We start from the raw sequence: 13107 nt of genomic DNA, 5'->3' as shown, positions 1-13107 counted from the left end.
ACTATATGCACCTCATGCATGCTGTATAGGAGGAGAGATATTCTGTGATAATCTGTTATGTTTACAGGTTGCTGAGCTGAAAATGGAACTAAAACGCAGATCTCTGCCTGTTTCTGGGACTAAGACAGACCTCATAGAGAGGCTAAAGTTGTATCAGGAGACCTCTAACATACAGACTGCTTCTGCCATGGAAACAACAGCTGTCACAGCAGCCTCACAGTCTGAAAACATAAAATCAACCCCTCCTGTGTCCCCCATAGCCTCCAAGGTTTCCACTCTGGGCATAGAGGACAGTAGTATGACAGACAGTCCAGCAAATCTTTCAGATGCTGTGTCTCCAACTTACAATGCTCCCTGCACGAGCTCCCCACAGAGAGCTCCACAGGAGGAGTTTCCAACAGAGACAAGGTCCTATGAGAGGGAATCTCTTGGCAAGGACAAACGTCCGCATGAGAAGGACTCTGAAAAGGACAAACGTCTGCATGAGAAGGAGCGTCAGATTGAAGAGCTGATGAGGAAGCTGGAACAGGAGCAGAGGCTGGTGGAGGAACTGAAGATGCAGCTGGAGGTGGAGAAGAGGAGTCAGCAAGGAGATTCTCCACCTCAGCTCAGCCCTCTTGCTCCCATCCAGGTCAAAGAGGAAAACAGGTCCCCCTTACACTGCTCCGCGTCCTGTAGCTCTCCTGGTCTGCCAGTGTTGGTCAAACAGGAGGAGGCTGCAGATCAGAGCCACTTAGCTAATCCAAATCAGTTCATCATCAGCCATCAGACCATCAAGCAGCCTGAAACCCTGCAGTCTGTCCAGAACGGAGCACAGATCCTCCTGCCTGCATCCCTTCCTGCGTCAGCAGTCGCTATCCAGCTCCCAGCTAACTGCATCAAATTACATACTACTGTTAGCAGCGCAGCCCCAGGCCTCATCCAGACTTCTGGACAGTTGCCACAGAAAATAGAGGCCTCAGCAGCATTACAACAGCCATGCAGCCCTCACAGTCAGCCACTGACGAAGGTAAGAAAACACACTAATGCTTGTGCAGACTGCCTCTGTCTGCCTCCTTATTAGTCATCACTATCAGTAGTGAATTTATGGTAGTTTGGGATTCCTTTAAAATGTGAAAACTTAAATTGTATGTCATCACACGTACGTGAAACGTGCGTGCACATGAAATCATAAATTCTGTTTTCTTTGCAGTAAATTCTCTTTAAGTTGTACATCATAGACGTGGTGCAATGTTTTTGATGGCATCGCCTAATATATCACATATCATATGTTTTTCTCTCCAACAATCAATTACATGCTACCATGGGTAAACAGTCTTGCTTGTTGCCACGGTAATAACAGGCCTCGGCTGGATGGTGAAGTCTTCTGCTCACATCAAAAGAGGGCCTGTGGAAACATGGTCTTCTGGAGCAGTTGCTGAGTGAGGGCTGACCGTGGTGCCCTCACTGCCCTCTGTCGTCCCTCTGCTCTGAGCCCAACATGCAGCCAGATTTAGCAACAGAAACCGCAGCTCCATGCAAACACAGCACTCATGAGTTACACTGCATAGCACTGCAAACACTGTTGTCACAAGTGGGGTGACATGTGGTGAAGCCTCAGCTGAAGGGGGCCCAAGCAATTCAATTCAGGTTATTTTGCTTAAAAGCAGGTCATCCAGAGCGGTCTTCTTTTATGTTTCCACAATTCCCAGCTACACCCCTGATCCTCTGCTGCTTGGTTACTTAAACAGAAGTAGCTCCCACAGAGAGTATGTGTTTCAATGCACTACTTTTCCGTACATGTAGCAGAAAGCATTTAACCCACATTGATGGCATTAATGCAGTCATTAATGCAGGTCTCCATGCTGACTTGCCTTCATTTCTCTGCAGACGTGGAGGATGGATACCACAGCACAAAGCTTACTCAACACATTCCCAGCAAATGGATGTCCTGCAGGAGCTGCCGCTAACCAGCCCGTCCCCAAAGGACCTACGAATAAGGTAGAGGGTGATCTGTTAGTCTTTACTTTTTCTTTCTTCTTTCTTTTCCTGTGGAGCACTTTGCAATTATTGTTCAGAAGAGTGCTGAGCCCTGGTTTATTTACTTATTTGTACAATGTGAGCTGCATTTGAATGATGGTTTGCATCAGATGTATCCTGTTTTTCATTTGGTGTAAGAAACTGCTGTCTCTTCCTGTCAAACAGTCTCCCAGTCCCAGTCAACCCCCGTTGATCTTGCAGCAGCCAACATTCACAAACCATGTGTCAAAGTGTAAAGACCCACCCCGCTATGAGGATGCAGTTAAACAGACACGCAGCATGCTAACAGCTGTTCAGGTGAATAAAGAAATAACAATGAAATATGTTGTTTAGTACAGTTTATCCTTAAGTTGTTACTACAGCCACTGAAAAATGTACTGGTTGTTATATCTTTGCAGAGTCCCACTGCAGCTAGCCAGCAGATGGATGACCTATTTGATGTGTTGATTGAGAGTGGTGGTAAGAAGAACTGCACTTTTTTTTTTTTTTGATAAATTACAACAACATAATAATGATTTTTGGATTTTCTCACTTTATGTCTGCACTTGTTTTTTCAGAGATCTCCCCCTTCATTAGACAGGATCCTCCCAGCCTGAGTAAGCCTTTGCCTGTGACAGCCAGTGTAACCACCCTTCCTATCAACATGGTTTTATCCCGCCCTCCTCCCATGGTCCAAGTGGCCCAGCTGCCTACTGCACCCCTCAAACCCTCAACCAGCCTGGCAGCGCTGACCTCTGACACCCAGCTGGACAGCCTCCTGGATTGCACGCTAGGCGCTGACACTGAGCCACAAACACTGAAGCTGATGGAGGAGTTACACTCACCTATAGTCACCATGGAAGTGGACTTTAATGAAAACACACCGCCCTCTGCTTTGACCTTGCACAGCCCCAACATGGACAATATGGACTGGCTGGACCTTACCCTGTCTGTGCCATCAGAGGGTGTCAACCCTTTGGACATGTCGACACCAGTGGGTGTCTTCTCTTCTGACTTCCTGGACTCTCATGAACTGTGTTGATGGAAATGAGGTAATCTGCATAATCAACGCTAAACTGTGTGTTATAAATATAAGGCATATTAATCAATATAATACTTGTATGTAATCAATATACTGAATATTATTTGTAATCAAACAGTACATTTACTCATGCAGTTGTGCATTGAAGGGTAGAAAAAAGGAAGTCATTTGAACTTGTGATTGCCAGAAAAAGTGTGCATTGGGAACTGCCATTTTTGGGAAACGGTGAAGGGCATAGAGTCAGACACCTTTGATGGTAACTGAAGTTCAGGAGAAGCTTTGCAGAGGTGTACTTGAACCGCAAGTCATGCTCAAGTATCACATCTATCAGAGGGTCCCATGTGTTTGCACTGACCAATCAGTCACATCCCGTAGGACGTGACTAGGATGAGTGCAGTATAGGACGGGGGTTATGGAGTTTTAAAAGCGTCGGCCGGGAAAATATCTCCACTCTGCATTCTGGATCCAGACCCTTCGTATGTCAGATTTGTACTTTGTACTCTCTGTTAATTCGAAGAATAAATGATTGTGTGAGAAAGATAAAGTCATGCTCATCTGTGTTTATGAGGTCAGCTCCTACGAATCTGTTAATGGATGTTTTGAAACATTATTGAAGCCAGACGATAATCGCAACAACTGCGCTTGAACTGGGACTGAGTGCTGTTAAGGTCAATTCCTGCCATTTCAGATGAACATTATGTTTTATTTATTTAAGGGAGAAATGATTTTGTTTCCATGAGAGAATAAGAGCTGTTGGCGTTTTGGGCAGCTCTGCTCTGCTTTTTGGACAGATAAATCAGTTCAGTAATAATCTAATGCAGTATCATTTTGGAAGTTGCTGCATTGCTTCCTTTGAAGTCTTTAAACCCTCTGATTATCGGGGGAGACTGACATAACGTAGGACTGGTACTGACAGTTTGAGCTGACAGTGGAAGTAACTTTTAAGCTTTCAATCTTAAATTATGCCGCTGGTTTGTTATCAATCTCTTCTCATGTTTGTCCTCTTTGTCCTCCAATCTTTATGAATGTGCATTGCTGTATTGACTGTGGTAATAGCAGAAACTAACACTATTATCAAAACAGATTGTAAACACACAACCGCTAAATGTCAAGCATTTCTGTGATGTATCTCCAGTGTGCATGTGTACGCTGTGTACAATATTGTATGACCAGTAGTCCTATAAGCTTTAAAAAGAAGAATCCTAACTCATAGTTACGGGCAATAGTCACAAGAGAGATCTGCTGCGCTCCGTCAAGAGTGTATCCAAATAAATAATGATAGATTGTTACTGGAACATCATTCGCTGCTTTAAAGTCTGGCAGACTGACTCTTACCAGGGTTAAAATGATTGAATCAAGGTCAGCTTGATTTTTGGTTAGGTAGTTTATTCAACATTTGTAAACACGGCAGGCCATACGAGACCATGATCTCTGTGCATAGCTTTACAAAGTAACAACAGACATACAGACACAACCTACAGAAAGAACAGTATTAATGAGTATGATTTAGTGTGCAACTATGTTTTAGCCTCTTTTTATACTGAAATAACCTTAATGTATTACAGTTGATTTGTATTGTACTGACATCTGCTGGCCGCATCTGGTTTTCTTTTTTTTCCTTTTTTTTTTTTTTTTGCAAAATGCAAAAGATGACTTCTGTTAGGAAGGAAATAAAATTCAGTGTCAAAGAAACCATCATGCACAGCATGATGCACTGCAGCAGGATGGTGTCCTGGCGGTGGTGCTGGTGTTTGATTCTAATGGAAAGTGTACTGACTGTGTTGTTTTGTTGAATTGTTAGGGATTCTCTGTCTGCCTCTGCAGGTTATCTGGAGCGTCAATGACAAACACATCTGAATGTTGAAGGAACTGTTGTGAAAAGGACTTATGTGATTGGCAATTTTTTTTTTTTTCCATGAGAAATATTTTGTCTTTACTATACTAGTATAACTCAACAGCAAGAAACATTGTAATGCATAATTTGTATGCCACATGTTTTACACATTGTTTATTTATGTTATCTTTTATACAAATGTAGCAATTGTTCTGCAAATACAGAGATATTTGGTATTTCACACTCAGCCTCTAAGTATCTACATCATCTAATTCATATAGAGAATATTTTTTAATTAAGTGTAGGATCACTTTATGTTAAAAATTTAATATAATACACATTTACATACAATCAGTCTATGAAAGTCAACATCACATGTCCCTTCTGACTCTGTTAAAAAAAAGAGCACAACATTGCTATGCGGCTGAAATACTACTTCACCATTAGGTTCATGTCCAGTGTCTTCTCAGTCCGAATTTGAATCTTCCAGCGCATGCTTTCCTCTCAGAGCTTTTTAATAGTGTGGATTGATGTTCGACACTTGGGACATCTGTGTGTGATAGATTTGAACCTATCGAGGCAGAAGGGAATGAGGCAACAACCGGCCACGCATCTGCAAAAGAAGGAAAGGGAACAAAATAAAATGGAAGCATATGTCCAGTGGCTACACGAATAAATACAGGCTCATCGAGGTGTGATAATGTACTTGTTCATACCCAATGAAAGCTGTAATGACACACACCAGCCAGGTCACACTGCTGACAGAGGTAGAAGTCTCCGTCACGATGTACTGCCGACACTGTGGGCACTGCGTCCTGCATGGACACGGTGGAAGGTTTTCCACGTCCAGAATCACTTTAGGGGCTGAAATGCTTGAACTTTAGTCATAGGTATCTCATGAAAGAAAAAACAACTTGTTTTCATTCACTATTTCTCTAAACCTTACAGAAATAAAACCAAAAGTTTAGGCTGTGTCGTCAAAAATAAATGAACTGGAAGAATAAATGGTTTTCATGGGGGGTGCAGAGTACTGTATGTGCTCTTAATAAGATACAATTTTTTCAATTTTGACAAAAAGTGCAAAAGTATTTAATGAGCGAATGCACTGGGATTCACTGTCCCTTGTTTTTGTTCTTTTTTGTTGGTTATGCAGGTACATAAAGCTGTTGAATGTCAAACAGCCTATGATCTGACCTCCAGCTAATGAATGAGGAGTTTTATAGCTTTATCGGTGCAAAACTGTTGCTCAGATGAAACATGAATTTTTTTTATTTTGCAGAGACCCAAAAGTCACTGCATCCTGTCCTCATTGGATGTGAAAGCAACAAGTGTGATTTTATGAGGAGCTTGTTCTCTACTTTCTGTAATGTATCTCTTGCTATTTGTAGAGAAAAGCACCAAATTCAGCAGGTAAAATGAGCATTTTTGCATGACTCACCAGGGGTAGTAGGCGGAGCCTCAACATAGAAAATATTTGGGCCAGAATCAGGAGCGTCAGGCACAATCGTCTGATTGGGGCTGTGGCTAACCTCTAACAAAGAAGAAAAAAGGTGGTTACAAGGCAAGAGTAGGATGGAGTAATGATTTGCTGCAGTGAATTCGGACTCACCTTTAATGCTTTTCTTATCTTTGGCATTGAGGATGGCATTGCAGCTATTTTGGAGTTCAGCCCTCCTGTCAGTCAGTTGTTTCAATTTGTCATCAATGCTGTCAATCTCACACTGCTTTGAGGCTACTTCCTCTGGTAGAAAGAGAAAAATAACACACTCCGCAGACAGCAGAGGCACTAAGGAATGACACATTTTATTGTGTGTGTGTGTATAATATGCAAAAGACATGGCTATTTTATTATCAAGTGCCAAACATCTGTGTCTTTTTTGATTGTAAATTTCTTGATGCTCTTTTTTACATGTCACCTGTTTGTCCAAATCCAGGACAATTCCTTAATTCCTGAAATATGCACAGGATTTTTTTCCTCTCCAGAAGTTGTTGCCTTTTGAGTGAAAGATGTTTCAGTTCTGTAGATATCTTCTTCAGATCGCTGTCTGAAGAAGTCATGGTGAACGCTGAAAAGACCTAAGAGAGAAATTGTTGGTTTGTTTTTTGCCTAGGCCTCAGATTTCAGTCTTCACTTGATTTGTGTTTACTGTATGTTTTATGCTTGTTTGGTATGCAGAATGTTCTGTCCTGTAATTTAGAGCATTAGTGCATATACAATCTATGCTTATATGATGGGAGCACAGTGAAATTGCAGCAGAAAATTGGACTTAGCATGTTTTGTTGTGCGAATACTAAATTGTTACTACCAAAGATATGTTCATATGTGACCACATTTTTTTATGGGAGGCGTTCCTCTCAAAATAAAGACCAGCTTTCAAAGTACTAGCTCTACAGTAGATCAATAATACTGATGTCATGAATATAAGTTGAGACTATTTTCTAACATTATGTTTGTAGTACATTTTGATTTACATTCCTCTCACATCTTTTAATTCTTGACAGGGAAATCTATTTATAGGTACCTTTTGCATATTTCTGTCCCATCTGGTATATGAACGAGCAACAAATTTCATGATTCATTAACAGGATGGCAGACCAAAGGATATGTTAAAAAGGATTATTGCAATAATGCCTCCTGTGTTGTCTGCAAATGATCCATTTATGGCTCAACTACAAAACAGAATAAGTGAGTGGCCAGTCAGTGGGGTTACTGTACACCTTCAGCTCATCAGCAATAAACACAAATTTACATTAGACAAACAAGTGCAAGGCCATCAAAGGCGGACGGAAAGAAAGCAAAAAAGGACGCACTCACTGCTCACTGCACCAAGTCTTAGATTAAATTAATGTTTCCAAAAAACCCAATTCAATTTGGCTGGTTATAAAACAAGGGTAAGATTGAGTTCCTTAAATAAATAAACAAAAAAATTAAAAGGAAAAAAAAAACAATAAAACAATTTAAGGTTTGATTAAAATGCCTAGCCAGCAAAAGTTACAGAACAGTCCTTTAAACTTGTAGATAAAAGGCTGGAATTGAGTTTCAAAGCTACTCGTAACATAAATAGCATGACATAAATCTCAAGTCCAGTGCTTGTAACTGTAACTTCAACCTCATGCACTCACTACTACACTGTAAGAAGTTGAAACATTACAAAAATGTCTCAACTACTAATTCCATAAAGTCTCTTTTAAATTGTATTACAGATAATATTATTATAACATTGGGAAAAGGGTGTGCGTTACCTAATCTCCTCAGCTGCTCCCAGCGTGCCCTGTGCAAGTAAGAATTCAAATTAGGTTGACAAGGGCATGTAGTGTTCACTTCTACCGGGAAATATTCAAATTGTCAGGGTACATTTATAACAGCCCTCTCTGGTAAATGTTACAGAATGCTCTTTTTGAGATGCCATCTGAAGTAAAACACAAACACGCAAAAAATAAAATAAAATACTGAAATATACTTTAATATTTGCAGACAACTATGTAAAAATCACAGTACAAAAGAGGGGGACTTAACATCCAGAATTGCAGATATTTTATTTACATGTAGCCTCTTTAAGAAACAGCACAGTTTGTAAAGTGGGTTTTTTAATGATAAATATTTGGGGTTTATAATGTGTACAGAGATATCCATAACATGAATATGGCACAAATACTTGTTCAAAGTCATTTCAAGTCTGAGAAACTGGACCAGTACACACTGTAGGAACTGGGTTTCTTTTTCCTGACATGACAAATGTTGGTTTGGGGACATTTCACTTTTTCCTCAGTCTCTTCATGAACGTCACTTCATCTCTGTTCCTGATCCCGTAGCTGAAGATATCAAAAGAATTCAAAGAGAGGAAAAAATGGTGAAAAACTGTTGATAATGGAATCACAGTTAAATTAAGTGATAATTTCATTCACTTACTCTTTAAGCCTCATCTTGTCATCTTCAAGCTTTTCCCCCTGAAATACTAAATGATAAGTTCTCCAAACATATCTCCTGTAAAGAAAAGGAAGCAAAGAGTGGAAGTGTAACAAATGTGGCCATTTTTAAAATGTTAAAATCCTTTTTAAGCTCTTCTGTTTGTGTGTTTGTGTTTGTGTTTGTGTGTGTGTGTGTGTGTGTGTGTGTGTGTGTGTGTGTGTGTGTGTGTGTGTGTGTGCATGTGTTTACCAGCTGACATGTTTCACTCCACCTTCACGTTGTTGTTTCAGCTCCATGAATCTGCGAATGGCCTTCTTCAGATCAAGGACAGTAGCATTTTGCACCACCACTATGGCTTAAGAGAAATAAAAATAAAAAAGTGAATTATTATTTAAAAAGAATAATGATAATAATACAACTACAAATTTTGCAGGGATGTCCACCCATTAAAGAAAAAAATCTAAAAACGTAATCAGAATACACAAACTGCATAGAAATGAAGAAAACAAGAAAATCTCAACACTTACGCATTATTTCACCATCTGCCTTTAAAACCTTCACGGTCATCGCCTGGCCATACTCTAAAGCAATTTGAGAATTTACCTCCTCCAGAGTAACCTAAAAAAAAACAATCATCAGGCTTCAGGAAAATGTGCAGGAATTCCTCTGTCTATTAGTGCCGATTCTGAGATCTTTAAACAGGCTTTAATACCTGTGCCTGTAGTGAATGATCGTCATGAATTGCGAGCTGGCACTGGAACGATTATTCAATGATTTGATTAGTCAATCGACAGAAAATAAATTACCAACAAGTTTGGTAACTAAATTGTTAAGGTAATTTATCAGGTAAAAATGCCAAACATTCTTTTGTTCTGGCTTCTCAAATGTAAGTATTTGCCCCTTGTCCTTTATTATTATTATTATTATTATTATTATTATTATATCTTTGTAAACTGATTGCCTTTGGGTTTTGGATTCTTGGTCAGACAAAACATGCAATGAGAATATGTCACCTTGGGCTCTTTTGCCCTCAAGACCATATTCTCAAAACGTCCATCTGTTTGTATAATGTCTACTATGAATTCAAAAAAAAATAAAAGATCCCTGCTCTCTGCAGAGAAACTGAAGCAATGGAGAGTGATTACTGTTTTCTGATCTTCTATCTGTACAAGACCCTTTTTTCCACCTTCACGGCAACTTTGAATGCTTTTGAAATTTAGAATTTCCTTCCCTTGACTCATACACAAACACAGTTGGATTTCTGCGGTCTACAGAGTCTACTTGGATTTTGTGGGGGGGATAGGAATTTTGCTGTGACATGCACTGTGAAATGTGGAAACTTATTCTAACCAAATATGGCCCCTTGCAGACCAGTCAAGTTCATCTTCAACAGGTGAACTCCAGTCAAGTACTAAAGACATCTCAGTGACTACTGAATAACGGAAACAGATGTATATGTGTAAAAACGTGTCTCGTTTTTTGTTTTTTTTTTGCTTTCCCATCACAGGCCACTGCACCTGAATTGGAAGGTCACAGAGTAAAGGGTCCTGCACGAGTCGAGCGAGTCCCTCCTCGAAAATATCCAGGATCTCTGAGTGAGGAAGAGCGTCCTCATCTTCCTCCTGTGCATCCGCATCTACAGCTGCCATATCTGCCAGGTTCCCCTTGTCCACCTCCTCCTCTTTCGCGGTCTGTGCTCCTCCAGCAGTGTCCTGACTCTGCTCCTCCATCATCGGGCGCTACAGTAGCAGCGGCTCCGGTTTTATGAGACTCAGATTCACTAAATACCACTGACAAATGATCTTTTTTTTTTAACTGGAAACTACGAATCACTGGAAGTAAACAATGTGTACAGTACAAATTATATACCGGAAGGATAATGTTGCTCAGTATACATGGTTCCTCTTAGCGGAAGTAAATTCAAACACTTAATCATTTCATTAAACAGTCAAATATTGCAGTTAATAATCATTATTTGACGGTTACATCATTTTTGAAATTTGTGCTCCGTTGTTTTAATACGAAACCACACTCTGCATTTATATTTTGTTTCCCGCCGAGCTGTAAAAAAGGGAGCCCCTGCTTTCACCAGCGCCTCTTCCGCCGCTCCACATGCACCCAACTGTTTACAACAGGAAAACTAAAGGAGCTAGCTGTTTGTGTGCAACGCTGTATTTATATCGAGTTTCTTATTTCAGCTTGTAGCCGTAAGTACGCTTGTATCTCGGCTAACATGCTTCTTTTTTGTCCAACCTGTGGGAATGTTTTAATTGTCGAGGAAGGACAGAAGTGCATGAGGTTCGCCTGTAACACCTGTCCCTATGTACACAACATCACAAGAAAGGTGAGTTACACGATAAAGTATCACGGTGCGCGCACACGCACGCACGCACACGCTGTGTCACTTCCGAGTCGTGCTGTTTGCGCTCTGTAGTTTAGATTTTTTGTTTTCTGGCTGCAGGTAAATAACAGAAAGTATCCCAAGCTAAAAGAGGTGGATGATGTCCTTGGTGGAGCTGCAGCTTGGGAAAACGTGGACTCAACTGCCGGTAAGTGACATGAAATCGGGCTTTTCAGTTCTGGGTCCCTTGTCTTGACACATTTGAGCGCAAACCGCTGTCTATCAACCCAAAACTCCTCATCATGTTTGTTTAGTATTGCCTCTGCTTCACACCAGAATCCAGACTTTGTTGCACTGCCCCCCCTGACTTTGAATTGTAATGTATATTTGTGACACACCCGTTTTGTCTGAGACTCTACAGTGGTCCTACTAACATTAATGTTATAGGAAAACTGAGCAATCTACAGGATTGGGTGAAAATTCCCTAATCAAAAATTGAGAGACTCTTAGCTGGCTGTTGTCATGTTTTTATTACAAATGCAGAATAACTACAAGTTTGAATGGTAATTATTCAAAATCTGTCCCATAAATAAGAAACTGTAACATTAAATGGTTATTAAATATTTCTCACCGACACAAGCATTGATGCCGCACTATTGTGTGTGAAGTATTATTTTTTATTAAATTAATTTTATTGACTACAGATTATTTCATTTTGTAACACATCAAATTGCACAATTCAAGGAGTATACAGAATTTTAGTAACAATGCATGTAGCCCTTGAACTGTGTCAAATTTGTACAGTACAGTTGAACTTTTTAGTCGAAATATCAGCAGAAACAAAATTTTGAGAGCCTGTTTAACTTGGTTGATAAAATGAGTTCTCTTATCTAATACTAACGCTATCCCGAAAACCAGGAATTTTATACGTTTAGAATAAAGATTGTAAACATACGCAGAGAAATGAATGACTTGTTGATCATGGAAATGTGTGTTGTGTTAGTTAGAGTCAGTCAGGTGAGCTTTTACAGCTGTACTGTCTCATACATAATTTGTGTTCTCTTTACACTATGAACCGAATGTGTTAAAACCCAGCAGTCCTTGTGATTCAACAGTTACACGCTCCATTTGTCTCTGTTCTCAGAAACTTGTCCCAAGTGTGAGCATCCTCGGGCGTATTTCATGCAGATTCAGACCAGATCAGCAGATGAACCGATGACGACTTTTTACAAATGCTGCAATGCCCAGTGTGGACATCGATGGAGAGATTGACGCCTTTGTGCTTTAAAAGTTTTTATATATTTAATGCTCAAGTTGCATAGATTATTCCCCACATCCCTTGTCTGTCATTTTCCTGCCTTTAGTTATTAACAACAGGCTCTGGTAGCTGTGGAAATCCTTTTGATTATTTCAAGTTTGTGCAGTTTCTATTCTATGTGCTGAAGAAACTATTCCTTTTGTCTTTGCAGAATATAGTTGAATAAAGTTTTCACTTTCCAGGCATAATTAAGTTTTCAAATAAAATTAAAATGAGTTTCAATGAAAAATCATGTTCTGATTTTTATTGATAAAATAGAACCTGTATACAACAGTCAAACAAATTTTGACTTACATAGTTATACATATCACAGACATTTAGAGAACGATGCAGACCAGCATTATCCACAACAATGGCATACAGTACTTCATATTGAAAGTTCAATGCAATCCTTGAACTCAAAACTGACCTTCTTTCACAGTTTAGCTAGCCTCAAGAGAAAAAAAAATTAATGCACAAAGAGTCAAGGAACTAGTCGGTGAGAATTATTCATTTCGATGTGTGGGTCATGCAGACAAACTCTGCACTTGGTGAGCGAAGGTGAATGGCAGATTGGGCATGCTGTGGTGGAACGATGGTCCTTTCATTGTTAGTATTAATGTCAATGGAATCACAATGTCATTTTGCAAAATGTCTGATACAGTCATTTATTTGAAGCTTATTC

The 13107-nt window shown here is 39.8% G+C and overlaps 4 protein-coding genes across 10 annotated transcripts in view; 2 read left to right on the top strand and 2 right to left on the bottom strand.

Moving 5' to 3' along the window:
- Positions 1 to 5226, top strand: part of mrtfbb (myocardin related transcription factor Bb) — a 75801-nt gene extending 70575 nt beyond the window's left edge. For all 7 annotated transcript variants that reach the window (XM_040157884.1, XM_040157890.1, XM_040157912.1 and 4 more), the window contains 5 exons: positions 68 to 1009; positions 1870 to 1980; positions 2185 to 2316; positions 2418 to 2478; positions 2577 to 5226. In XM_040157884.1, coding sequence (XP_040013818.1) covers positions 68 to 1009; positions 1870 to 1980; positions 2185 to 2316; positions 2418 to 2478; positions 2577 to 3040 — 1710 coding nt within the window. In that variant the 3' untranslated portion in view covers positions 3041 to 5226. The remainder of the gene's footprint in view (positions 1 to 67; positions 1010 to 1869; positions 1981 to 2184; positions 2317 to 2417; positions 2479 to 2576) is intronic.
- Positions 5226 to 6792, bottom strand: LOC120806623 (lipopolysaccharide-induced tumor necrosis factor-alpha factor homolog). The gene is made up of 4 exons (XM_040157966.1): positions 6484 to 6792; positions 6313 to 6405; positions 5591 to 5738; positions 5226 to 5487 (listed from the first exon to the last, which is right to left on the bottom strand). Exons 1-4 carry the CDS (start codon positions 6710 to 6712, stop codon positions 5379 to 5381), a joined length of 579 nt encoding a protein of 192 aa, XP_040013900.1. The 5' UTR covers positions 6713 to 6792; the 3' UTR covers positions 5226 to 5378.
- Positions 6793 to 8392: 1600 nt separating this feature from the next.
- Positions 8393 to 10646, bottom strand: snrnp25 (small nuclear ribonucleoprotein 25). Its single transcript, XM_040121749.1, has 5 exons — positions 10302 to 10646; positions 9312 to 9402; positions 9034 to 9139; positions 8785 to 8859; positions 8393 to 8687 (listed from the first exon to the last, which is right to left on the bottom strand). The coding sequence occupies exons 1-5, from the start codon at positions 10515 to 10517 to the stop codon at positions 8630 to 8632; spliced, it is 546 nt and encodes a 181-aa protein (XP_039977683.1). The 5' UTR covers positions 10518 to 10646; the 3' UTR covers positions 8393 to 8629.
- A 192-nt stretch (positions 10647 to 10838) lies between these two features.
- polr3k (polymerase (RNA) III (DNA directed) polypeptide K) lies at positions 10839 to 12689 on the top strand. Its single transcript, XM_040121761.1, has 3 exons — positions 10839 to 11128; positions 11246 to 11333; positions 12270 to 12689. The coding sequence occupies exons 1-3, from the start codon at positions 11018 to 11020 to the stop codon at positions 12395 to 12397; spliced, it is 327 nt and encodes a 108-aa protein (XP_039977695.1). The 5' UTR covers positions 10839 to 11017; the 3' UTR covers positions 12398 to 12689.
- The last annotated feature ends 418 nt before the right edge of the window (positions 12690 to 13107 follow it).

The sequence above is a fragment of the Xiphias gladius genome, chromosome 3 (genome assembly GCF_016859285.1).
Source record: "Xiphias gladius isolate SHS-SW01 ecotype Sanya breed wild chromosome 3, ASM1685928v1, whole genome shotgun sequence".
Lineage (NCBI taxonomy): Eukaryota > Metazoa > Chordata > Actinopteri > Istiophoriformes > Xiphiidae > Xiphias > Xiphias gladius.
This window is presented reverse-complemented; position numbering and strand designations above follow the sequence as displayed.

Bases quoted from the DNA above. Each gene is read 5' to 3' on its own strand.
- snrnp25 (XM_040121749.1), bottom strand. From the start codon at position 10,517: ATGATGGAGGAGCAGAGTCAGGACACTGCTGGAGGAGCACAGACCGCG. The intron at 9,140-9,311 runs GTAAGTGTTGAG...ATTTCTCTTAAG, and splicing joins GGCAGATGGTGAAATAATGC to CCATAGTGGTGGTGCAAAAT. The intron at 8,688-8,784 runs GTAAGTGAATGA...TGATATCTTCAG, and splicing joins GACAAGATGAGGCTTAAAGA to CTACGGGATCAGGAACAGAG.
- polr3k (XM_040121761.1), top strand. From the start codon at position 11,018: ATGCTTCTTTTTTGTCCAACCTGTGGGAATGTTTTAATTGTCGAGGAA. The intron at 11,129-11,245 runs GTGAGTTACACG...TTCTGGCTGCAG, and splicing joins TACACAACATCACAAGAAAG to GTAAATAACAGAAAGTATCC. The intron at 11,334-12,269 runs GTAAGTGACATG...CTCTGTTCTCAG, and splicing joins AAACGTGGACTCAACTGCCG to AAACTTGTCCCAAGTGTGAG.
- LOC120806623 (XM_040157966.1), bottom strand. From the start codon at position 6,712: ATGTCTTTTGCATATTATACACACACACACAATAAAATGTGTCATTCC. The intron at 5,739-6,312 runs GTGAGTCATGCA...CAAGCATTTCAG, and splicing joins GGCTCCGCCTACTACCCCTG to CCCCTAAAGTGATTCTGGAC. The intron at 5,488-5,590 runs GTATGAACAAGT...CTTCTTTTGCAG, and splicing joins GTCATTACAGCTTTCATTGG to ATGCGTGGCCGGTTGTTGCC.